The sequence below is a fragment of the Natrix helvetica genome, assembly GCF_964273705.1.
Source record: "Natrix helvetica genome assembly, chromosome: 3".
Taxonomy (NCBI): Eukaryota; Metazoa; Chordata; class Lepidosauria; order Squamata; family Natricidae; genus Natrix; species Natrix helvetica.
The window spans coordinates 158,627,141-158,655,053 of record NC_138549.1 but is presented as its reverse complement, the minus strand read 5'-3'; the positions used below and the strand labels follow the sequence as shown (position 1 = coordinate 158,655,053).

Genomic DNA, 27,913 nt, shown 5'->3' with positions numbered 1-27,913 from the left:
GGGAAAATAACACATGGCATGGCCATTCGGAGACAAAAAAAAACACTAGGGAAAACATATAATTATTTCCCCCTGAAAAAAAAAACCCATGAATTTTAACAAACTATATTCCATTAATGTCAAAGAATGTTGTCACAATTTCTTCTAGAAGAACATTTGCAGACTGTATTTTCCTTAGAGGAACCCATGGCAGGATGAATATTAGATACAAATGAGATTTTTTTGTCTAATTTTTTTCTACTTTCCCTCCTTCTCTTTCTCCACATGCACACAGAAAGAGCAGAGCTGAAGAATAACAGGGTGGGGGTGGGGGTTATTGAAAAAGTAGACTCACTGGAGAAGAGCCTAATGCTGGGAAAGACTGAGGGCAAAAGAAGAATGGGACGACAGAGAAGGAGGTGGCTGGATGGAATCGCCGAAGCAGTCGGTGTGAGCTTAAATGGACTCCAGAGGACGGTAGAGGACAGGAAGGCCTGGAGGAACGTTGTCCATAGGATCACGATGGATCGGACATGACTTCGCAACTAACAACAATAAGCTCACTCCTAGCTTTGCTTAAAGTTTTATGAATTGCTGCAAAACTCCTTAAAGAGAGACAAGATTCGAATATTTCTTGGACTGAGCAGGTGATAAAACAATGCTAAATGTCACCTGCCCTTTCCAGGGAGCACCAGAGAAGAAAAGAAGTCTGTCACTACGGTGATAAGCCCAATACCTGAAAAAGTTCTCTTGAACACCTTGTAGATTTTCAGAGGCGGTAACTGTCCCCCCCACTTCCACTAAATCTGTTAGATATCTGTTAATTTTTTAATTTTTTTAAAAAGCTGCTGGAATCAAAAATGGCAAGCTGTAGAATGCAATGCATCTTAGCCAATCAGCGCATATTTAATGTCTTCAAACTGGAGTTTAATAAGACTTACACATACTAGGACAGTGATGGTGACCCTTTTCAGCACTGAGTGCTGAATAGGTTGCGTGGAAATGTTGCATGCATGCGCTCAGAGGGGGCCGCGCTCCAAAAAGCTGATCTTCCGGATTCTAGCGTGCATGCGTGCCCAACAATCAGCTGGCTGGTGTGCATGCACACACCAGTTTTCAGCACTGCTGCATGCGTGAAGGACAGCTGATCATCGCACGCACATATGCACACCGAAAACCCAGAAGAAAAACAGGCAAGCCTGCACATGCCGGAAGACATGGCTTTGCATGTCACTTTGGGCACACATGCCATAGGTTCGCCATCATGGTACTAGGACAATATGCAAAATAGGAAGGGCTTGCTTGTTTGTTTGTTTGTTTTTTTAACAAAACTTATATAGTTTTGTTTACGCCAGTTTGAGGTAATGATTAGGATGAAGGCCTAGAAACCAGGAGACTGTGAGTTCTAGTCCCGCCTTAGGCATGAAAGCTGCTTGGGTGACTTTGAGCCAGTTATCCTCTTTAAGCGCAGTGCAGCTCACAGGGTGGTGGTTGTGGGGAGGAAAGAGGAGGAGGAGGAGGAGGAGGAGGAGGAGGAGGAGGAAGGAGAATATTATGCACATGTGTCACCTTGAGTTTCTTACAAAAGTAATAAAGGTGGGATGAAAATCAAATCAATAAATAAAAAGCAACATTATTCATATTCTGAATCATGGCCCTGAGCAGTTCACGAAACAATAAAAACATCAAACCCCCAAAAACCTACAAATAAAAACTTGGTGTAAGGAAAACCAGTCTCCAACACTTCAATGTTTTAGCTTGCTGGGTTTCAGTCTCATTTTTTTCCAAAAGCTTACAAGAGGAGACAGTTCTTTAAGGCCTATCAGAAGACTATGAGGGTAGGATCCTACTGCATCTCTGAGAGTGTTTCACAGAAAACTACTTATATTTAACTTTCAATTTATCTAACATTTAGCCATTTTACCAGAAACAAACACCCAATTTGAAATCTTTAACACCTGCCTCTGGATTACAAACACACCATGCAATAAAAGCTTCTATCCACACTGTTAAATGAATACGTTCCATCAGGTAAACCTTCAGAAGAATGTACAAAATTATCCTATATTTTACTGCCATGGAAACAATTAGAAATCTATTCTAGTAACTGTAGCACATTTTAAAAACTTGCATTTGAAAACAACTTAAAAGCGTATCCCTCCGTGTCTCTCATCTTCTTAAATTAAAGGTATCTTTCTTGTTTAAAATAAAAGACACGGCTAAAGTATTTTTAAAAGATTATTTCTAAAGAAACTTCAAATACTCTGATAGAACAGAAGAGCTGGAGAAAAGCATTTAATCAAAGAAAACAAATAAAGTTTTAAATGAAATATGGAGAAGAACTGTACAAGAAAAAAATCCCTTTCTGATATTTATTTATAGATCACAAGGAATTAATAGATTAAGGAAATTAATCTAATAACAATTTATTATTATTATTATTATTATTATTATTATTATTATTATTATTATTATTGCCATACCAAAACATCTTGGACAACACTTAATAAGCCTGTGCATTGACAAATTTCCATCTATCAATTACAAAAGGCAACATTGTCTAGATCGGCACTATGCTAGTATGTTATGATGTCCTAAATTCTTGGAAAGAACTTGATGCTTATGAAGGTGAACATTAGCTAAAGAACTGACAGCTGTGACTTCACATTATTGTGATAGGGAATAATAATAAGCACCTTGGGTGCAATTCCAAAACAATCGAGAGTACCACTTGACCACCATCAACACTGACAAAATCACCACCAGTCACTTGCAAAATGCAGCTTTACTTGGAACAACTTAACATACTGTGACGATACCCTCTAACACCATCCAACAACAATATCTGCCTGTATCCCAGATCCTAGGGAAGGACTTGGTAGGTGGATAAAAATTCCAAATCCAGTCTAAACATCTGGCTGACTGTGTGACCAACCTTAATATGTTAATCTAACATCTCAAGTTTTGCCTGACCATTTTAGGTATCAGCTGACCTATCTCTTCAGTTCCACAAAATCAAAGACTACATTCTTGTCTTACAGTAAAATTCCAGCAAGATTTGAGATAAAATATCACCTATATTCCAAATGAGCTTTCTAGTTTAACATACATTTGTTCTCAGGCAGATAGTTTTCATCAATCTCATATTGCATCATGAAGTTTGTAGACTTAAAGCTGGGTAAACAAGTCAGCACAACTTTAGTCAGGGTAAAAATATTGTCAAGATGCTTCCCATTCAGGAAATGGACTACAATCTGAGAAGGACAAGATTATTGATCCAACAGTTTGGATAAATGAAGCAGTTCTATACATGAACTACCGTATTTTTCAGAATATAAGACACACCTTTTTCCCTCAGAAAAGAGGCAGAATACACTGAATACAACATTTTTTGCCTCCTGAAACCCCGCCCCCTTCACCAAAATGGCCATGCATAGCTTGTAGGAGGCTTTCAAAGTGCTCCTGGGGGCTCTGAGAGGGCAGAAATAAGCAAAAAAAAGGCTGTTTTTTGCTCAATTGTGACCCCCCTCAGCCCCCAGGAGCACTCTATAAGCTTCCTAATGCTCTTTTTAAACAACAAATGGGTCCATTTTCGCAAAAAAAACAGGTCGTTTTTTGCTCGTTTTTGGCCCCACCCCACCAGGAACATTCTACAAGCCTCCTAAGGGCTATTCATGCCCAGTTTTTGCAAAAAAACGTACCATTTTGGGGAGGTTTGCAGAGTGCAAAAACTTTTTTTTAAAATTTTCCTCTTCAAAGCCTTGGTGCGTCTTATACTCTGAAAAATATGGTACATAGTGATTATGTATCCAGGATGCCAAACCTTTCCTTTCAGGTCCTATTGTAACATGTACTTGATTTCTTCACTTCCCATTGAACAAAAAACAGCAAACAGAGAGTTGGCATGAGACTTAATATAAGAAGACATTGAATTTATATTTTACCAACAAAGAAATAAAGGGAGTGCCTGTGAAGGCTCCTGGATTGGGTCTGAAAGGTGAAAGTGGAAGCAGTGGGCTCTGTCCCACAGTTAGGTAGATCAGGTTGCCCTGCTAGACTGGTCTCACCGGAAAAAAACACATAAGAAGACATTATAATTACGATGATACATTATCTGGTAAAAGGCTAAAAAGGGGCATATTCTGCAGATTTGCTGAGAAAGGCATTTTGAACAGAATAACACCCAAAAGCTTATAATGTCTTCTTTTGGCTTCACTTCAGAGGTGGGTTCCTATCGGTTTGGCATGGTTCTGCAGAGTAGGAAGGAACTCAGCCTGCCATGCCCCTGAACCAGTTCTATTAGCAGCACGAAAGGTGCCACCATCTTGTTTTTTTGCTTCTGTGCATGAACGGAAGCAATTTTTTCATACTGTGCAGGTGTGCGTAGTGCGCACTAAGAGGGCAGGCACGCAAAGCGCATCCCTGAGCAAACCAGCAGTAGCAGCAGCTGGAATTCACCCCTGATTACTTGTGTTACATCCCCCTACCCCTAAAGACTCATGAGAGGCTCATGTCTTTCCAAGGAGCAGGGATGTGATTTTCTTTTAATACTTGAGGGTTAAATGAGTAGGTCAGCAACAAAGGTGAAGCCAGGGCTGGATAGACTGCAGTCCTAGAAATGCATGGAGTTCCAATCACCCTTCTGCCAATCCTGTTCTGACCTAGGCTTTCCCAGCAGCAAGAAGCTAAGTCCTCGTCCCGATAAACCTCTTTTATTTATTGTACAATGAATTCCTCTCCAGCAAAGTCTTTCCTCTCACACAGTCTTTCAAGATAGTTCGCCGTTACCAACCTTTATCAGGCTTGGAGAGTGGCGAGGTCAATATCTTTCAGACGCCTCAATACTTGGCAAGAATGTAGGAATGAACTAATTGTCTCCTGCAAACTCCACTCCCCTTTTGTTCCTCTTTTATTTCCTCTGGGAGGGGCCATTCACTATCTACCTGTGGCCTTACTCCCAAGTCAGCCCTTATTCCTTAGCTGTTCCCTTCATCTGGAAACTCTGTGCATGTGCACACTGGGAACAAGCTCCAGCTGTTTGTCTGCCTCACTGTTGTCTGACTCCGAAGGCAGTCGACAACTGTCATACAACCCTGGCCCCCTCTCTGCCTCCGATTCAGAGCATTCTTCAGAGCCTTCCCCAGACTCCAGGACTGGCCCCTGTTCCTTCTCAATCTCCTCACTGCTGCTGGAGGGCCACAAAAAAACCCTAGAGCAGGGGTGTTCGTCGTTGAAAACTTGAAGATTTGTGGATTTCAACTCCTAGAATTCCCCATGGAGAATTATGGGAGATGAGGTCCACAAGTCTTCAAAGTGCCAAGGTTGGACACCCCGCCCTCGAGGATATCCCAATACATGTTTCTGAAAGCGAGGGGCGGTGTGGCAAATCAACCCATCAGGATACTTGAGGTAGCCTTCACTTCCCATATTCATCCATCAAACAACAATTTCGACTCAGCCATGTCATCAATCAGTGCTTAGGAACAAAGATGTGGATCAAGCTAGCAAGAGCAAGCAGACTGCTTTGCTGTTCGTACCATCCAACCTGAACTCTGGCTTAAGAAGGTGGCTTGTGTGGTTCATGAAATTTGGAGGCCTACCATGGATGTTTTCACACTCTGCAGTAAGTGGTCGTGCTGTTCTGCTATGGTCAAGGCAGCCGAGTGGACTTTCTGATAGATTGCCTCCCCATCTCTTGTCTGGAAGATGAATAGGCCTTCCCCAGTATCACACATCCTGCCAGAAAAAGAACAGAGGGTGGCTCCACATGATCAGAACAATTTATAATAGTGCATTCCTACAGCAGGGTCTCTCTTTGCTGGGGGAAAGAAAGGATGAAGCAAAAATAGCAGATAACAGTGTATTAAATTCAGATGAATTTCTGCCTTCCCCATTTCTTGCAATGTTACCACGTTTCTTGACGCAGAAGTTGATCCTGTTCCAATTTTATGCTCCTGTGTAGCTTTTCCATTGCAACATATTGCTATGGAAATACATTTCTCTGCAGGTTTGTGTATGCAATTTTCTATAAGGTGTACATTGACTGGAGAGCTGTACTACAACGTGCAGAAATGTGCAAAAATCTAAGGCTCCTTAAGAGTCCAGTTTGCATATGGTGCTTGCATTAAAATTTAAACGGTGGTTATTAGTCAGACAGAGGTATCACACATATATCCTTGGGTGGACAGATAAGCATAAATAATTTCTACATCTGGGGAATCTAAATAAAGGCCATACAAAGCACATTTAATGAAAATAAAAGCACAAAGAGAGAATAGTCACAATTTTAAAGTTCATTTCTTTTCTGGAAGACTACTTTTTAATACTCTCAAACAATTCTCTTTTTAATGCTCTCAAACATTCTTTCCCTACATGACAAGATAGCTTACAACCCATCATTCCAGATATGGATTAGTAGAGTAGCAGGAGAATGCAGATAGTCCTCAATTTACAACCACAATTGGGACCAGAATTTCTGTTTGCTAAGCAAGGCGGTTGTTAAATGAGACCCACCCAAAGTGATGCACTTTTCTTGCCTCAGCGGTTAAGCAAATCACTGCAGTTGTTTGGCGAATTGCATCATGATTAAGCAAATCTGGTTCCCCACATTGAACCTATTTGTTGGAAACCGATTGGGAAGGTCACAAAAGGAGATCATACGATTCCACGACATTGCAACTGCCGAAAATTCATGCTGGTTGCCAAGCACTGAAATTTTGGCCATGTGACCCTGGGAATGCTGCAATGGTCCTAAGGGCCAGGACCGGTTGCAAGTCCCCTTTTTTCACTGCAGTTGCAACTTGGAACAGTCGCTAAATGAATGCTTGTAAGTTAAGGACTACCTGCATACTACCTTTGAATTTAGCTATGCTGCCATTTTGGCTAACTACTTCAGCCAGGTTAAACCTGCACATTTTAAGAGGACTTTCAGTAAAGAAAAAAATTCCTTTTTTGTTCATCTGTAAAGCAGAAAAGATTGTTCCTCTAGTACTGGATACCCTTAATTCTGTGATGGCAAACCTATGGCGTACAAGTGGCCATACAGAGCCCTCTCTGTGGCACGCAAGCCATTGCCCCACTCAGCTCCACCACACGTGCCTCCCGCCAGCCAGCTGATTTTCGGGTCTCTGTCGCGCATGCGTGGGGGGAGGGGCGCTTGCTGGAGATGCACATGTATGTGGGGGTGTCACACACACATGCATAGGGGGTCACATGTGCATGCACGGGGATGCAGCGCGCACACACACACACGTGGCCCATTTTTGGGGCCAGAAAGCTCCAAGGAGGCCTACTATGCCCAAATGGGGTGCAAGGGGGGTCACACACATGCATGCACGGGGGGAAAGGGTGGGGGTGTCACGCACACATTGCATTATGGGTGCAGGCACATGCGAGCGCATTTGGCATGCAATGACAAAAAGGTTAGCCATCACTGTTCTAATTAATCCAATGCTCTCCTTGTCTACCACCCAGGCCAAAATCTGTACACGTGTGTAAACATATGTGTGTGAATATATATATGTGTGTGTGTGTGTGTGTTTGATTCTGCAGCATTTACAGATTGGGCTGAAGAATTTTTTAAAAAATAATCTAAAAGGATTCCCCAAAAGTCCTTGCTAATCAATGTAATACCAGAAAAGATACAGTCCAGTCTGAATCATGTTTCTGTAGCTCCCAATGCCACCGACTGCAATCAGATTCACACTTGTCAAGAGATTAAAATATTGGCTGTTCTCCCAAAACCAAATAGACTTACTTCCTCTGCCATCAAATATATCAGATGTTATATTAATAGGATAGAGAACAGTTGTTGCTGCTGTATATGTCTGTTGGCTTGTTGTCTGACTTGTTAATACGATATACAAGGGTTCCAATGCAGAGAATTTCCTGTTTTCAATAACATTATGAAGAAAAAAAAAACCTGCAGAAAAGAATTTGCTCACCTTCCAGCTTCAAATGTAAACCAGGTTGAGTCCCTGCCATATCTCCGGAGGGCACTTAAAGGCCAAGACACGAGTTTTATTCGGGGATTCTGTATGTCCCAAAGACAGATATTTTCAAATGTTATCTGCAAGGTACATTCTCCATGCACATCTAAATTAGGTGACGGCATCAAATACACGTGGAATCTCTCTGGGGGAAAAACAAAAGATTTAAATTCAAATCCTTGCAGAACTAAAAGCTGGCATAATCATAACAAATCGTGCATCACTTTTTCGTGGCATTTTCAAATTGCTCCATAATTATTCCTACATTTCCCCCCCCCCCCCAACAGCCTACAAAATAAAAGAGCAATTTTACATGGCTTGGAGGACTTTTATTTGATTGTACCACTTCTGTTGGCAGAAGAAAATCGTATTTCTGAATGTCACTGAAAAAAACCCACTGGTTGAAGAAAGTAGTTCACTTAGGATAAAAGTTCAGTTTAGTCTTTTGCCTGACATGCTATGTTGTTCTATGGCTGACATATGTGAAACCGTTTCAAAAACATGGAGCCCCAATACAATTGTTAAAAACTTAAATTCTAAGAATTTGGGGGACTGAATTGTGCATGATGTACACCCAAAGAATCTGCAAGATTCTGCCTACAAGCTTTCTGTTTTTGAAAGTTAGAAAGTCAACAGGGTTCTTACTGATATAGAAGTGTAACTGTTGGACATGAACACAAGGCCTAAGTAGGAGGTTGGACTAGAAGACCTCAAAGGTCCTTCCAACTCTGTTATTCTATTCTAAGTTGCAATCCAAAAACCCTTAGCTCCTACAAGGATAAGCCACTGTTCAGATGGAGATTAAAAATTTATGCATATTGCTAAAACAGATTGATTTCCACCTAACAGAATTACAGAGTTGGAAGGGACCTTGGAGGTATTCTAGTTCAACCCCCTGCTCAAGCAGGAAACCTTATACAATTTCAGATGAATGGCTGTCCAATCTCAGCATTCCTCACATTCCTAACAACAGCTGAGATTTAGTCTCATTACAAATAATTTCACTTTTACTTAGAAAGGTAGTTACTGTATCTGCACCTCTATAACTGTCTGGTCTGGTTCTGCAACCCAACAAGACAGACATAGATTTCAGAGAATAATTAGAACTGCAGAAAAAACAATTACTGCCAACCTGCCTTCCATTGAGGCCCTGTATACTGCATGAGTCAAAAAGAGGGTCGTGAAAATATTTACAAACCCCCTCGCATCCTGGACATTAATTGTTTCAACTCCTACCCTCAAAATGATGCTATAGAGCACTGCACACCAAGACAACTAGACACAAGAACAGCTTTTCCCCGAACGCCATCACTCTGCTAAACAAATAATTCCCTCACCACTGTCAAACTATTCACTAAGGCTGCATTACGATTATTATTAGTCTTCTCATCATTCCTGTCACCCGTCTCCTCCCACTTATGACTGTAGGACTGTAACTTTGTTGTTTGTATCCTTATGGTTTACATTAATATTGATTGTTTCCTGATTGTTTATTTGTACCCTATGACTATCATTAAGTGTTGTACTTTATGATTCCTGACAAATGTATCTTGTCTTTTTATGTACACTGAGAGCATATGCACCAAAGACAAATTCCTTGTGTGTCCAATCACACTTGGTCAATAAATAATTCTATTTTCCTTTTTCCCATTTCCTAGGACTGAAACATTTAACTAAGCAATGCCGAATCTACCTCTGTTGGGCAACACATAGTTTAACTGGCAAGAGGGAAAGAATGAGGCAAGAGAGAGGAGGACAGAATATTAACAGAGATGTCACTTGCACATTAAAAAACATATATGACCAAATTAAATAACTGAACAAAGGAGCATTTCTGGATTTTATCAAGCCATTTTGAAGGCACCCTGAATGTGTCTACTTGTGGTTATATACAACATGTATTTACATACCATTCTGTTCCCTCTCTACACCAGAAGCCAACAGATCAGGTTCTCCGAGGCTAATATCATTAATCTGAGTCCCCAGGCACTCAATTTGAAGGACTTTGCACCATTCATCGGCTTCAAGCTCTGCATGCAAATGACCAAAAATTCTGCAGGTTGGTATGGGCCATTTGTAATATTTTACACCTACCCCAATTATGCACATACACACACATTAGTCTATGTCATTAGACCTACCTGATTCACAAGCAAAAGTCCTGGATGTGTCATCGTTAAAATATATCCCTACGGCATGTTTCCTCGTGCCTTTTGGCAACCGCAATATATTCTTCACATGATTAAGTTCTGTAACCTGGAATTAAAAATTAAAACAAAAGAAAAACAGCCACTTGTGAATCTCATTAAGGTTGTTTCACAATGAATGTTCTAGGTAACAGGTGCAACCTGACCAGATGTGGGTTCCTACCGGTTCTGACTGGTTTGGCCGAATAGGTGATAACTTGGCTGCCTGGGTAACTGGTTCTCCTTCGGTGGCGCCATCTTGTTTTTTGATTCTATGCATGCACAGAACAATTTTCATTGCCAAAATGTAATTTCCCCCCCTTTTTTAACGTTTTGCGCATGGGCAGGCCTTTTCAGGCACAAATGCGCACGTGTGTGAAGAAAGCGAGTGCATGCATGCAAAAAATTTTGCGCGGCGAACCAGCAGTAATGCCAGCAGCAACCTGTTCTGTTCTGTGATTCCAATGAATATGCAGACCCAGGCTTGGCTGTCTGCCATGACTAATTACATAGATAAAGCCACCCCTTGGCTGGGAGCCTAGAAAGTTCTCTTCATGAACACAAGATATAACTTACAGAAGGCTTTTACAATGGCTCGAATATGGACTGTTGTTTCCTGCCAAGATTCCCCTCCCGTCGCTCTACTTATAAACTCTTTGGGAGGGTCCACACCCTTAACCAGCTGTTCTTACTTCTATGACGTCTTCTCCACAGCTGTTCCTTTCTCTTATCAATTCGATGCATAGGCACATTAGGGACAACCTCCCTCTGTTCCTCCTCACTGCTCCCTGACTCAGATGCCACCTGGTGGCCAAAGGCTTCTCTAGTTCCTGCTCTGACTTCAAACACCCTCCAGGGTCTTCCTCATCCTTCAGAGCAGTCCCATAACGGTCTGAGCTGTCAGAGTCCACCAACAGCTCAGCCGGCCACAGCTGGGCCACAACACAACCCACTTCTGAATCTGACACATTGACACCATGATTTGAGGTAAAGAACCTAAAGCTCATTTCTTTTTGTTTTCTACATCCACAGGCCATTACCATGGTCAGGTAAGCTTACCTGTGCCTTGACAGGGTCTGGACTGTAGCTACTCATGCAGGAAGGGAGAAATGGAAATACAACATAACATACAAGTAATCCCTGACTTACAGCCACAATTGAGTCCCACATTTCTATTGCTAAGCAAGACAGTTGTTAACTGAATTTTGTCCCAGTTTATGACCTTTCTTGCCACATTTGTTAAGTGAATCACTGCAGTTATTAAATTAGTAACAGGGTTGTTAAGTGAATTTGGCTTCCCCACTGACTTTGCTTCTCAGAAGGTCACAAAAGGAGATCACACAAGCCCAGGACAGTGCAACTGTCACAAATATGAATCAGATATCAAGTGTCTGAATTTTGATCATGTGACCATGGAGATGCTGCAACAGTTGTAAGTGTAAAAAACGGTCATAAGTAACTTTTTTCAATGCTGTTACACCTTCAAATGGTCACTATACAAACTGTTGTAAGTCGAAGGCTACCTGTATTAACTTAAAAGGACAAATGAAGAGCAAAGGGTAAGCATAATGGACTGGAATATGCTTTATCGAGGAATTCGATTCTGAATGTTGAAAGATCAGCAGTGTGATATTCCAGCGGTCCCAACGTTTATGGCTTGGTAGCCCAACCGGGGTGGGGGGGAGAGATGGGAATTGGTCCACAGAAGCATCGGGCTAGCACATGTGTATGCCAGTCTTCCATTTGCACAAGTCAAGCTGAGTGCATGCCAGCCAGAGGTGGTATTCAGCCAGTTCTGACCAGTTCTGGAGAAATGGTAGCAGAAGTTTTGAGTAGTTTGGAGAATTGGGAAATAGGCTGCCCCTGCCCCTGCTGGATCATGGCCTCCCAGCCTCCTAGCTGATCTTCTTTTATTGCCCTGAACAGGAGAATGGAGCTGGAAAGCAGGTGTGTGGGGTGTGGAAGGAATGGGCATTTTGTAGTAACCTTCCACTGCCACGCCTACAAAGCCACACCAATAAACCACGCCCACAGAACTGATAGTAAAAAAAATGAATCCCACCACTGATGCCAGCCCACCACTCATGTAAGTACTGGGCTATGGCCCAGGGTTTGGGGATCCCTGTGATATACAGTAGCCTCTTGCAGTGAAAGGGTCCAAAGTCAGCACATGAAAACCAACATACCTACATGTCTGTTATATACAAGTACAAGCAATTAGTAAACTCCTAGTAACAAGGCTCCCAACTTTTATCCACTTGTAAATGCATCTGCATCTATATGCAGACATATCATTTCTCTCTGGAAGTGAGCAATACAGGTAGAGTCCTTGACCTACGACCACAACTGAGCCCCCAAATTCTGTTGTTAAGTGAGACATTTGTTAAGCGACTTCGCCCCATTTTACGATCTTCCTTGGCACAGCTGTTAAGTGAATCCTCACAGTTGATAAGGTAGGAACAGGGTTGTTAAGTGAATCTGGCTTCCCCATTGATTTGGCTGGTCAGAAGGTTGCAAAAGGGGTCACGTGACCCTGGGACACAGCAACGATCATAAGTATGAGTCAGTCTCCAAGTATCTGAATTTTAATCACGTGATCATGGGAACGCTACGTGAGAAACGGTCGTAAGTCGCTTTTTTCAATGCATTGTAACGTTGAACAGTAACTAAACAAACGGTGGTAAGTCTAGGACTACCTGTACTGTACAGAAAGTAGAAAAGGAATAAGAAGTAATAAGCTAAAGAAATTAAAGGCATGAAATAAGAAAGAGAAAACTGCTAAGTCAAGTTATCCAACATGCCATTCGCTATTCTTCTCTGTTCCTTTCTATTCTTGCCAATTTTCTTTGTCTGCCTTGTTCTTTAAATGTTTCATATATCTTTCTGAGGATCCCCTCAACTCCAAGCATTCTTCTGAAGCCATTCATTCTTTCTTGACATATTTATTTTGTGATTCATTCTTCATTGATTCTTGCTTTATGTCCAAACCATATCTATTCCTTTCTTTCTTTCATTTTTATATTTGATTCATAGTCATTCAAGCAATTGCATTATTGACCCCCATCTTTTCTTTGATTGTACACACATCTTAAGTGTTCCATTCAAACTGCATTCAATTCCCACTTCCATATAACAAAGCAGGCAAAATCACACCCTTGGGATTTATATCTTCCTTTTCGATTTTACCCCCTTGATCACTAATATTTATAGCATTGGCTCCCCATCCATTCCTCAACATCATACTGTCACCTATAAAATCTCATTCCAGCATTCCATCATTTCAACATGAATACTGTAAAGTTTGCTTAGAACGGGTTTTTCTTTTCCTACTGTACTGTTCAAGCTCAATCCTTTTGGTTAGTCTGCAACTCAACAGAATTGTGCAAATTTAGAAACTGTTCAAATTCAGGTTCAGTGTACTGGATAGACTTGCAACTATTCAAATTGGCTTCAGGTGAACAGAATATTAAGGTCCTCTACCTGACTTAAGTATTTGTAAATACCTCTAGTATTAAAGATTAACGTCATCTCTTCTACTTGTCAGAAAAAAAATCCATGTACAGTTCCAAACTGGGAATAGAATTGTGGCTGATTGGAAAGAAAGAGTTTGTTTATTAGTGAACAGAACCAACACACACACAGTGTGCAGTTCTGGGACAGCTGATAAAACGGAGTTGAGAGTTAGGGTGGGTTTTTATACCTGTTTGATTTCTATGGGGTCATGTAAGGGTCATGGCTGGCTCTATAGGCAAAAAGGGAAATGCAAATCCTAGGTGTTTGTCTGAGCTAATCTTGTCTTGCCTAATTATGTTGCTTATAAGTTTCTGTCTGACCCAGTCTTTCTGAATGGATTACCAAACCTGCATTTCTAAAAGCTGGCCTCCTCAGTTTCTGCTTGGGGCAGGGAGACTGATGCTGGTTTCCGCCTCCCTTAAGATTTTTTCCCCATTTTTCTTTAGGGAAAATATTCTATCCTATCTTTTCAATATTCCCCAAAATATTTCTTTCTCAGGATGGGTTCCTGCCAGTTCTAACCTCTTCTATAGAAGAGGTTCCACAAATCTACAGTGCCGTTTAGAACCGGTTCCAGCTCCCTCCCCCTGCCTGTCCGCACCACGCTTGCCCCGCTGATTGGCTGGCTCACCAATCGCTCCACCCGCCTCTAAGAGTCCTATCTAAACTTTAAAATCTTAAATCTGTCAAGTTTGAACACCCCTGGGGGTTTTTTCTATAGGGTTAGGGGCGCAAGGGTCTTGTAAGTTGACAGCTTTAAGACTTGCACACTTCAATGCCAGAGTTTCTGAGCCAACATTTTGGTTGCTAAGCAAGAGCATTGTTAAGTGAGTTTCACCACATTTTACAAGTTGGCCACGCCCACTCAGTCACATGACTGCCAAGCCACTCCCACTCGGTCACATGGCTGGCAAGTCACTCCCACCCAGTCACATGGCTGGCAAGCCACTCCCACAAAGCAGGCCACACCTACAGAAGAGGTTCTAAAAAAATTGAAACCCACCACTGGTGGGTGGGTGTTTAATTTCTACATACCACAGAACAAGCAGAAGCCAAGTAGGTAAGAACTACTGCTTCCTTCTAACTAAAAGCCCAGCCTGCATTTAAATTTCTTTCTAGGAAAACCCATAAGCAACAGTGTGAAAGATGATCGTCCTTGCAAATTTTCCCTGGCTTAATAGTAACCTTTCTCTCTGCTTCCATCTCTCCAGCCATGTAATCTTGGCAAGAAGAGAATATGAGCTGAAAAGCAAAGCAGGAAGTTTGGGCTTATAAAAAAAAATAATCTTTACTTTCTAAGAGAAGCTAGTGTATGTTGAAAATGCCAAGAAAGCAATTATTGTCAATCGCAGCTCATTTAGAAATGAAATGCCAAAAAGGAAGGTACTCCAACATTTGCAGGATATGAGTGGGTAGGGAACAAATTGGTAGGAGAGTACTCTGGGCTCCCAAAATTATTTAGCTATGCTATTAACTGAAGTAAAACCGTCTAGTGTCTCTTCCAAAGAAGATCCAATCTAATTGCATATTTCAATAGACATAATTCAGTTTCATGGATGAGCTCCAGTACATGAACCAACATTTTCTTGAATATGCCTATAAGTGCCTACAAAGTGCTATAGGAAGTTAGCACCCACCCCTCTCCTAGAAAAATGAAATATCCTGGGAAATATTGAAAAATCAGAATATTATATTTCCCTGGATAAGAAATGGAGAAACATGTTTTTTGGTAGGAAACAGACTCACTCTTAATAGCCCCCACCTTTGTCAATGGGACATTAAAATTCCTGAGCCCGTCTATTCTACATAACAAAGATCTACCTCCTTCAGGCAGACCCATCTGCAACAAAAACTCACCATATGGCATCTGGGAACTCAATGAAACTTGGGACTCAAAAGACACACAACCTACAAAGTTAGCTAAGACACACACACACACACACACACGCCCCTGAGAGTCTGACAACCAATCAGAATACATTTCTTACACAGAAACAGGAAACAAAGAGGTGGGGCTGGACAGACAGTATAAAAAACCCAGGAACTCTCAGCAAGCCCCTTTTTTTCCCTCTTTTCTCTTCTTCACCCAATATCTTGAAGCATGTGATCACCTTTTCTGTTCAGGACCTCAAACCATGTGGTCCTGTCCACCATTAAACCATCTTTCCAAGCAGCCTCCATGTTTCCAGTGTCTTTTTCCCACTTAGAGCTGAACCCAGATAGACATTTCTTGCAACAGTGCCTAATACCTATTGCTTGGTCCGCAAGCCAAGATAATGCCAGACGCCAAGTTGCAGCCAAACCTTTATTAACAAGCTACGTAAAACTATGAATGAGCAACAAGGGCTGTCTGACAACCATTTGTAGAACCGCCGCCAGGCGGTCAGCCAATCCAAGGGCTACGCTCAACGCTCCTGTCTCCAGGCATGCTGGAACCAATCAGTGCAGCCCAAGCGAGTTCAACTCAGCTCAGGTCGTAAGCCCGAGGACTTAACACTCATTCCTCCCAGATCGCAGAAACGTATTCAGACAGGTGGGCGGGCCGGCGGATTTTCCCCGACCTGCGCAGTTCGGGGGAAAATACTGGTGGAGGAGAAGGAGCGTCACAGTCCTCTGGCGGTGGACTCGACGAACAAGGAATGCCCATGGAAGACTCTGCCTCTGGAGCAGGACAACCCACTGCAGGTACGGGAGCCGGCGTGAGTGAGTCGGGTTTTAGAGGAGGTGAAGCTGGAGATGGCGAAGAGCATGGCCAGTAGGCGTCGTCAGAGGGCAGGTCGGCGTGCTCTCTGGGCTGGAAGTCGAGAAGGTCATTGGAACATCGCCGTAATAATTGATTTATATGACGCCGCCATTGTCTGCTATCATCAAGGCATACCCTATAAGAACAGGGCCCAGTGACAACAAGTACCCGACCCGGCAACCTCTTCGGGTCTCCCGCAAAATTCTGTGCGAAAACCCGATCCCCCACCTGGAAAGCCCTACAGACAGGGGACTGCCGTGGCGGCCCGATATCAGAATACTCAGGATGTAGTCTGTCCAATGAGGTGCGGAGCCGGCGACCCATTAAAATTTTCACCGGGCTCTTGCCCATGCTTTGGCAAGGCAAGTGTGTCAGCTGCCAGGACCAAGGCAATGTAATACGTCCTTCACCGAGCGCACCTCTCACTCTGCTAAACCGTTCCCTGCTGGACGGTAAGGAGCCACAAAAACTTGCCTAATTCCCAGGGAGGCTAAATAGGTCTGGAAGGTAGCAGACGTAAACTGCGAGCCATTGTAGGATACAATAGTATCCGGCAGCCCATGCATCGCGAATAGCTTGCCCAACACCCTAATAGTAGCATCTGAGGTGATGGAAGTCATGGGGCAAACATCTATCCATTTAGACAACGCATCCACCACCATAAAGAGATACGTCTGTCCCTCCAATGGTCCCGCAAAATCAAGGTGGAGCCTAGACCATGGGCTTCATGGCGTTTCCCAGTCCTGAACCGGGACAGTGGGGGGAACCGGCCGGCTTTGTTGGCAAGGACGACAATGCTGAACCCAGGATGTAATATCAGCGTCCATATTAATCCACCAGGCTTAAGCGCGGCCACGTGCCTTCATCTGCATTATGCCTGGATGGCCATCGTGGAGGCAGGCGAGGACAGTGGCCTGCAATTCCGCTGGCACCACCACCCTAGTCCCCCATAACAAACACCCAAATCTGGGATACCAGAAAGGAGATATTTATAAGAACTGAGAGTAGGGGGGGGGCGGTTAAACTTAAATATAGTTAGGATAAGAATGTCAGAGCAGGCAATTAATAAAGTGTTACTTCTCTTTCTGAAGAAAAGATTCAGACTGTCAGAGATCTTTGTTTTACTTGTAAGGATGAAATTCAAAAATGAGGGGAAAAGACACTGGAAACTCTCTAGTTCCTCCTTCATGCCCTGGTACTTCTCTATTTACTCATACTCCTTCCTAATCTTACTGTCACTTGGCATTGCTACATCTATCATCACTCTATATATACACATCGCACAGACAGACACACATCCATTTCTAGATGTATTATTGAAATCTAACTTTCTGTCTCTCTCAATTAACTATAACACTTTGTCTTTGATAACAAAGACTCCCCCCCCCCCATTTTTCCTCAGCCTGCTGAAATCTGAATTCTGCCTATTCAATTTCTTTGTGAAGGTAACTAAATATAGAGGAGATATGAGCTATTGACTGCCCATGATGGCTTTATGAGGTTTAGGAGAGAACGATGTAATACAAAAGATGTTTCCCAATCTATTCCCATTATCAACTCATCCTTAAAGGTCAGATACGGAAAGAGCAATTGCTCTGCCAAAATTTAAAACGAAGAATGATGGGTTTCAACAAACATTTTGCAAGCCTCACTTCACACTGGTGCTTCAGAGTCCATCCATCTGAAGAGCAAAATGGGTTTGCTATGGGTTACTTTCTCCCCCCACATCTGCACTTTACCAGTTCATAAAGCAGACTATGAAGATTGTTCATCACCTGTGACTGTTATCTAGATTGAACAAGATTCTGATTTCATACTACAGGTATCAAGAAAGATTAATCTTCTAAACCCAACAGCTTGATTCAAACATCTGCGAACCAAGACAATACACTGATTAGGCAGAATTTCATGCAAAATTCCCAGGGGAACAATGGTATCTGGAATGGAGTCTGAGGTCACATTGAATGCTTTCAGAGAAGCCACGTTCAAACTATTGCGATCCTGAAAAACACAGAGCCCTGTCATATTAAAACACCCCTTCCAACACAGAACTCAACTGACAGGTGAGGTGTGAGAACAACAGTCTTTTTACATTGTGGTTCATTTTGAATTTCAATTAAGTTCCAAATGATAATAGAAGGTAACAAAGACTAATAAATAACGATCACTCCTAAAGAGATACCTGAACATCCCTGCATTTCATTTCAGTGAATGACTGCAAGTTTTAACATTGTTAGAATGTCTCTCCAGCCACACTTTTATGCTAAACAAAACATATGCAGCCCCAATGTTGTCATTTAGATGCCAGATGTTATGAGAATACTATAGAGTAGTGCACCAAGTGTCCAAATAGGAATGCGCATGTGTGCATGCATGCCAGAAACCCAAAGACCAGCTGGCCAGTGTACATGCGAGTGCCAGCCACCTGGTCTTCGCATGCACCGAAGCACCGGAAACTCGAAGTCCAGCTGGCCAGTGCGCAGGCGTGCATCGGCCACCTGGTCTTTGGGTTTCCGGCACTCCAATGTGTGTGAAGACCAGCTGGCTAGAGCACATGTGTGCCAGAGGAAACCAAAAGAGCATTTGGCGATGGTGCATGTGCCCACAGAGAGGGCTCCATGTGTCAACTCTGGCACGCGTGTCATAGATTCACCATCACAGGTATAGAGATCACAAGGTGGAACATGAGCTTATTTTTTCTTGGGGGATTTCCAAATAATTTAAATATTTTAATAGTTGAATTAGTGAAATGACCCTCACATTTTTAAGAGGGAACACACACCCCATCCCCAAAAAACCTAGCCATTTTGCTACTGATCTTAGCGGGCTTTAGAGTGCAAACAGAACTTTGATGGCGATGGTGTCCATATCGACCCTAAATTTGAAAGCCCTAGATGTGGTATCTGAGGAGTCCTTGGTGCTTTCTGAGCTTGGTTATTTCCTTGCAGACTTTCCATTATAAACTAAGTGACATCATGAAATGACTGCAACAACACAACCAAGCTCAGAGAGCACCAAAGACTCCAAAATTCAATCCTGTGTTAAAAATACAAATTCTCTTCTGTACTATCTGTTCTCACAGGTTAGCTGTTATAATCTTCTAATAATTCTCCTTACACTGCTGCTAACTTTTGTTACTTAAAATTAAATTGGCCAGATTTGAATTGAAAGCTCCTTTCCAATGCACATTGGAGGATTCAGACACATTTGTCTTAATCATGGCTTGGATGCTGACTTCTGTCCCTTACAAGGAAGAAACATTCCATTCACAGGTCCTTCCTGATGATGGAAAAGTTCATCCAAGACCTCATATCTATAAATAAGAGTATTAGTTATAAGTTAGCCTAAGACATTACCAAAGGAACTAAGCATAAGCCAGCTGAACAACTGCAATAAATCATTAAAGTGATAAGAACAAAATTATCAGATCTGGGCTCCGCGAAATTAAAACAAACTTCAATCTATGGTGCTTATTGGAACACAACAGCAAGTTCAATAACTTCAGTAAACTTTATTGTTCTAAATCTGACCATAAGAAGCATTATATAATTAGGTCTTGTTAGTAATGGCAACCTCAATTTTCACCACCCATCATCACCCTGCAGTAGATTTCAAACTGTTGAGTTCTTGATGGTAATTGAAGATGTGTATTTATTCCGACTTAACAAAATCTTTCAAAACCAGTCTAAACTGCAAGTCAACAGGGGGGGAAATGAAGTCACTTCCAATTCAAGCTCCGTTGCTAGTAGTATACATATGATATACCCAGGAATATCTTGTCATCATACAAAAGTGATTCTCCTGAGCTTTCTTCTTGATTTTTTTTTTAAATTCCCAGTATAACATTCAAAATATAGAAACAGATTTAATAACAATAACAGGTATTAAGCAACAAAAATCCAGACCACCAGGAAAAATGTAAATTGATAAATTTAAGACTAAAACTTTATTTATTCACACACACACACACACACACACACACACACACACACCTATATATCTATATCTATATCTATCTATATCTATATCTATATCTATCTATATCTATATCTATATCTATATCTATCTAAATCTCTATCTCTATCTCTATCTCTATCTATCTATCTCTATCTCTATCTCTATCTCTATCTATATCATCTATATCTATATCTATATCTATATCTATATCTCTATATCTATATCTATCTCTATCTCTATCTATATCTATATCTATATCTATATCATCTATATCTATATCTATATCTATATCTATATCATCTATATCTTTATCATCTATATCTATATCTATCTATCTATCTATCTATCTATCTATCTATCTATCTATCTATCTATCATCTATCTATCTATCTATCTATCTATCTATCTATCATCTATCATCTATCATCTATCATCTCTCTCTCTCTCTCTCTCTCTCTCTCTCTCTGTCTGTCTGTCTGTCTGTCTGTCTGTCTGTCTGTCTATAAAGCCAAATCCACTCACTCATCACAAAATCTCCAGAACCGTAAAGCCTACAAACTTGGAATTTGGCATGTATATTCCTCTTGGCTTCTAGGTGCTCGCTAAGAAAGAATTTTTTGAAATGACCATCAGATCATTAGTATTTCTTATACAGTATTTATATATGTATAGATTAGCACGCTCTGATGCTAATGAGTTAGACATTCTATTCCCCCTCCCCACCTGAAAAGAATTCTGTTCCAACTACCACTTGGGCGTGGGCGTGGCCAACATGGGCCTCATCCGGCCTGCGGGCTGGGAGTTTAGACAATGGGGCCAGCCTGAGGGAGAGAAGGGGACAAGATAGGAGAGGCCTCTGTGGGGCAAGCCTGAGGGGGAGAAGGGGGATAGGAGAGGAGAGTATTCTGTGGGGCAAGCCTGAGAGGAGAGGTTAACCGTAACTACTCATTAATTTTCAAGTTGTAAGTGTTGATTTATCAAGCCCAGTCACATAGTTTTGTAGCGGAGCAGGGGTATCCAGCTAGTATCTTAACATACCCTAGATCAGCGGTTCTCAACCTGTGGGTCGGGACCCCTTACACATATTTTCGAAAAAATACAGAAAACATAAAATAATTTTATGGTTGGGGATCACCACAACATGAGGAACTGTATTAAAGGGTCACGACATTAGGAAGGTTGAGACCCACTGCCCTAGATAGACATCCTTAGATTAAATTTATCCTCAGGATATAAGGCAATCATTGCAACAGTTTTGTTGGTGTAACTTTAGTAACTGTTCAGAGTTCAGATCCTTTTTTTCCCTCTCCTGAGCAGGACAGAGTTTATTTTGGGAACTTATGCATAGCAAGAAATAAAATCGCCTTTTGAGAGAAGAGGAGAAAAGAATGAATTATTACTTAATTCATGATATTATAGTCAGGCTCAAATTCCCTCATCATTCAGACAGCTTTGAATGTACCACTTACATTTTGTATTAATATTAATGTATTAATATTAATAATATTTTGTATTAATAATGTGAATGGGAAAGAGAGAGAAAATTCAGGATTTGCTTCGATAATTTGCCTACTCAATATTATTTCAAACTACATACTTTCTGTGCCAACCTAAAATTTTATTGCTGCAAAGATGGCTCTCCCCAATTTCTATAGACCCGTGATGGTGAACCTATGGCACATGATCCAGAAGTGGCATGCAGAGCCATCGCCAGCTGCTCTTCTGGTTACCGGCACACACATGCATGCGACAGAAACCCAAAGACCAGGTGGCTGGCGCATATGCATGCGACAGAAACCCAAAGACCAGGTGGCTGGCGCATATGCATGTGACAGAAACCCAAAGACCAGGTGGCTGGCGCATATGCATGCGACAGAAACCCAAAGACCAGGTGGCTGGCGCATATGCATGCGACAGAAACCCAAAGACCAGGTGGCTGGCGCATATGCATGCAACGGAAACCCAAAGACCAGGTGGCTGGCGCATATGCATGCAACGGAAACCCAAAGACCAGGTGGCTGGCGCATATGCATGCAACGGAAACCCAAAGACCAGGTGGCTGGCGCATATGCATGCGACGGAAACCCAAAGACCAGGTGGCTGGCGCATATGCATGCAACGGAAACCCAAAGACCAGGTGGCTGGCGCATATGCATGCGACAGAAACCCAAAGACCAGGTGGCTGGCGCATATGCATGCAACGGAAACCCAAAGACCAGGTGGCTGGCGCATATGCATGCGACAGAAACCCAAAGACCAGGTGGCTGGCGCATATGCATGCGACAGAAACCCAAAGACCAGGTGGCTGGCGCATATGCATGCAACGGAAACCCAAAGACCAGGTGGCTGGCGCATATGCATGCGACGGAAACCCAAAGACCAGGTGGCTGGCGCATATGCATGCGACAGAAACCCAAAGACCAGGTGGCTGGCGCATATGCATGTGACAGAAACCCAAAGACCAGGTGGCTGGCGCATATGCATGCGACAGAAACCCAAAGACCAGGTGGCTGGCGCATATGCATGCGACAGAAACCCAAAGACCAGGTGGCTGGCGCATATGCATGCAACGGAAACCCAAAGACCAGGTGGCTGGCGCATATGCATGCGACAGAAACCCAAAGACCAGGTGGCTGGCGCATATGCATGCAACGGAAACCCAAAGACCAGGTGGCTGGCGCATATGCATGCAACGGAAACCCAAAGACCAGGTGGCTGGCGCATATGCATGCGACAGAAACCCAAAGACCAGGTGGCTGGCGCATATGCATGCAACGGAAACCCAAAGACCAGGTGGCTGGCGCATATGCATGCGACAGAAACCCAAAGACCAGGTGGCTGGCGCATATGCATGCAACGGAAACCCAAAGACCAGGTGGCTGGCGCATATGCATGCGACAGAAACCCAAAGACCAGGTGGCTGGCGCATATGCATGCGACGGAAACCCAAAGACCAGGTGGCTGGCGCATATGCATGCAACGGAAACCCAAAGACCAGGTGGCTGGCGCATATGCATGCGACAGAAACCCAAAGACCAGGTGGCTGGCGCATATGCATGCAACGGAAACCCAAAGACCAGGTGGCTGGCGCATATGCATGCGACAGAAACCCAAAGACCAGGTGGCTGGCGCATATGCATGCGACGGAAACCCAAAGACCAGGTGGCTGGCGCATATGCATGCGACAGAAACCCAAAGACCAGGTGGCTGGCGCATATGCATGCAACGGAAACCCAAAGACCAGGTGGCTGGCGCATATGCATGCAACGGAAACCCAAAGACCAGGTGGCTGGCGCATATGCATGCGACAGAAACCCAAAGACCAGGTGGCTGGTGCATATGCATGCGACGGAAACCCAAAGACCAGGTGGCTGGCGCATATGCATGCGACAGAAACCCAAAGACCAGGTGGCTGGCGCATATGCATGCAACGGAAACCCAAAGACCAGGTGGCTGGCGCATATGCATGCGACAGAAACCCAAAGACCAGGTGGCTGGCGCATATGCATGCGACAGAAACCCAAAGACCAGGTGGCTGGCGCATATGCATGCAACGGAAACCCAAAGACCAGGTGGCTGGCGCATATGCATGCAACGGAAACCCAAAGACCAGGTGGCTGGCGCATATGCATGCGACAGAAACCCAAAGACCAGGTGGCTGGCGCATATGCATGCGACGGAAACCCAAAGACCAGGTGGCTGGCGCATATGCATGCGACGGAAACCCAAAGACCAGCTGGCTGGCACGTGAATGCACACCGGCCAGCTGGTCTTCTAGTTTTTGGTGCTCCGACACGCACATGTATGCTTTCCAGTTTGGGCACTTGTTGCCAAAAAGGTTTGCTGTCACTTCTATAGACAAACAAATGAAGAAGTCAGATTTAAAATACATCTTTATTTTGCTCCTCAGCAAAACAAGTACAAGTGTATAGCACAGCAAAGAAAAGAACCAGCATATTCAATATTTTTCATAGTACAGAGGAACAAGGAACTGGATTAGCCAGCATAGGCATTTCATATAATAAGTTCTTCCATATCAAATGGAACATTTAATTACATGATGCAAATTAACAAAGAGCAGACTACTGGGTCAATATCTGTATGCAGCAGCACAGAAGTTGGTCACATTTAGAAAAACGGATAAGTCCTTGGCCTTTTCTCTGATTCCACACACACATGACTTTTGAACATGGTTTTGAAAATCCGTAAGTTTTTATTTCTTAAGATTCCAAGCACGGTACATAATTGAAAAGCTTTAATAATACTATACACATTATGCGTCAGGCAGATGTAGATAGATGGGGAAAATTTAAAGGGATTTAAAAAGATTCAAATGCAGTTTGCACATGACTTTTATTTCTTAAATGTTTCTCAAGTCAAATGAAAATAGATCAGCTACCAGAAGCTTATCTTTTTTGCTCCAAGGCTCCTAAACGCCACACCTAAATCCCATTTTTCTAATGTATTAAGCTGCACTACCAAAGCTTAAAAAATAAGTAATACTGTAGTTATCATAGCACAGCATGGAATTACACATATATTTTCCAGACAGATTACGTGATCCTCACATAATAGGGGCACATACAGCCCCCCCTCTCTTTCTCTCTCTCTCTCTCTCTCTCTCTCTCTCTCTCTCTCTCTCTCTCTCACACACACACACACACACACACACACACACGGAGAGAGGGAGGGAGGGAGAAAGAGAGAGATTTTTATTTATTTGCAATGCTTATAAGCCACTCCAGTTTAACTGGGTGTTGTACACATTTTGAAATCCATAACAGTTAAAACACATAATACAAATAGGCAAGATAATATCACAAACATAATAAAAATGAAAAGTGAAAAAGCAGGAAGGAGCAATTTGAACATCTATACCTTAAGAAGAGTACCTAAAATGTTTCTTTGGCTCCTGGAATGGACAATCCTTGCTTAAGGGAAGATGGATATATGGGGTCAGGAAGATTCATTTAACCAGGCTATATCTAGCAATTTTATTCCAGAAAGTATTGGACTTAATACACTTCTGAAAGTTTACATGATCTCAGAGTAGATCTTGTATTCTTATTTTAAAAAAGAATGCTAACACTGTTTCAAAATCATATAATAGGCTAGCCCAAGGGTGTCCAAACTTGGGAACTTTAAAACTTGTGGATTTCAACTTCATCTCCCATGCTGGCTGGGGAATTCTGGGAGTTGAAATCCACAAGTCTTAAAGTTCCCAAGTTTGGACACCCCTGGGCTAGACAATGACAATCTGAAGCCAAAGTCTCATCCATACTTGACTGTAGCTACCAAAATCTTAAAATTCAACTAACAGGTGTAGTAAAATTCCTGAATGCTTCTGCTCATACTTGGACTACGAGAATGCTTACTGAGCAAAGTCAATAAGTACCTTGGCTGGAAAATGTAACAATGGAAGAACACATCTGGAGGGCATTCTGTGTGTATAAGGGGTACAATAAAATGTGCCAAACACACTTTAACACCCAATGAAATTATTTGTAATATACCGTGTAGCTATGTTCCCCAAAATATGGGTTGGAGCATCAACTGGAGCCTAGGATATGGTTATATTGAAGGATGTTTGTTTTATCTTAACCAATTATACATTTGTGTATTCATTTTTTTTTCTTTTTACAATATATTGCAACTATTGTCAACCACCCAGAGTCATCCTAGTAAGATGAGTGGCCTTATAAATGGAATGCACCAATGAACCAAAAATACATAATGAATACAAAAAGCTGGATCAAATGTACTAGGCATGTTATCATCTATTTCCCCAAATAAATTCATACTACCATTCAAACATCTTAAAATCAGAATCAAGACCAATAAATATTTTGTTATCAATACAATACAATACAATAGTAGAGTTGGAAGGGACCTTGGAGGTCTTCTAGTCCAACCCCCTGCCTAGGCAGGAAACCCTATACCGTTTCAGACAAATAGCTATCCAACATCTTCTTAAAGACTTCCAGTGTTGGGACATTCACAACTTCTGGAGGCAAGCTGTTCCACTGATTAATTGTTCTCACTGTCAGGAAATTTCTCCTCAGTTCTAAGTTGCTTCTCTCCTTGATTAGTTTCCACCCATTGCTTCTTGTTCTACCCTCAGGTGCTTTGGAGAATAGTTTGACTCCCTCTTCTTTGTGGCAACCTCTGAGATATTGGAATAATGCTATCATGTCTCCCCTAGTCCTTCTTTCTCTTAAGCTAAACATACCCAGTTCCTGCAACCGTTCTTCAATAATAAAGAAACTGCAAGCAAAATTGTTCAATATTTTTTCTCCTTTATTTATCTAATTTCTATAACATCCAATTCAACCAAGTCACTCTGGTTTTTGTGTAGGCATGAGGTGCTGTTGGCAAACCTATGGCACACTCTCTGCAGGCATGCGAGCCGTCGCCTCAGCTCCCCACTGCACATCTGCACACCCCTCCCACTGACGCACATCCAGAGGCAGTGGGATGCATGCAGATGTATATGCATGCACGGGAGGAGAGGGGGTCATACATGCATGTACTGGGGGCAGGGGGGTGGGGGCAGGGGGGTGGGGGCAGGGGGGTGGGGGCAGGGGGGTGGGGGCAGGGGGGTGGGGGCAGGGGGGTGGGGGCAGGGGGGTGGGGGCAGGGGGGTGGGGGCAGGGGGGTGGGGGCAGGGGGTGGGGGCAGGGGGTGGGGGCAGGGGGGTGGGGGCAGGGGGGTGGGGGCAGGGGGGTGGGGGCGGGGGGTGCGTCATGCCCCCTGCGGCCTGTTTTTGGTCCCAGGAGGCTGCAGGGAGGCCTGCTAGGCCCAAAACGGGGCATAGGAGGGTCGTGTGCACATGCACAGGGGGAGGGGAGCACAGGCAGAAGGGGTCATGGGGAGGTCACACACACATGCACAGGGGTGCAAAGGGATCATGCACACATTGCATTATGGGTGCGGACACGCAACAACAGAAAAGTTAGCTATCACTGGTATAGATAATATGATTCAGCTGGGGCAAGGAATGCAAATGCCAAGGTGATGATACAGATCACGTGGTTAAACTACCATCTTGATTTCCTTTGTCCCCCACCACAATATCCCTAGATTAAGTGCTAATAAAATCAGAACAATCCCAACTTTAATTCTCTTTCAATGTCAGAGTATGTCTTTAGATGATTTGGCACAAAAGGCCAATTTGAATTATCTGTATAAGATTTTCATCATGGCATGACACTGCGGAAGAAGCATCTCATCCAACTCTTTAACTCTTCTTACCTTGTGATAACATCGGAAGTATGCAGCACGCTCATCTGAAAATTTCTCCATTCTTCTGGGCCCTTTGCTGGATGCTTTCTTGAAGACTAGCCAACATCTTTGATAAATCTATGAAAAACATACACAAACATACTTCCCCATGACTTGTATGACAATGGCTTTATGAAAAATATATGCTCATAAATATCTATACCCCCTATCCATCTAGATACGTTTAAATCCTTCATCCAGAATTTAAAATTAGGTCTATGCAATTTGTCCCAGTGATTCCAAGAGACTTGAAGTTCAATTATTCT

General features: G+C 42.8%; 1 protein-coding gene across 3 annotated transcripts in view; it reads right to left on the bottom strand.

Annotated features, from left to right (window-relative positions):
• The window catches only part of DOK5 (docking protein 5), a 76,246-nt gene that overhangs the window by 7,559 nt on the left and 40,774 nt on the right, over positions 1–27,913 (bottom strand). Inside the window, exons 2-6 of one of the 3 annotated variants that reach the window (XM_081949404.1) lie at positions 27,618–27,725; positions 10,109–10,223; positions 9,878–9,997; positions 7,923–8,112; positions 5,517–5,715 (exon numbers count right to left, since the gene is read on the bottom strand). In XM_081949404.1, the coding sequence (XP_081805530.1) occupies positions 5,559–5,715; positions 7,923–8,112; positions 9,878–9,997; positions 10,109–10,223; positions 27,618–27,725 (690 nt within the window). In that variant the 3' untranslated portion in view covers positions 5,517–5,558. The remainder of the gene's footprint in view (positions 1–5,516; positions 5,716–7,922; positions 8,113–9,877; positions 9,998–10,108; positions 10,224–27,617; positions 27,726–27,913) is intronic. The other 2 variants (XM_081949402.1, XM_081949403.1) reach the window with 2 other exon arrangements.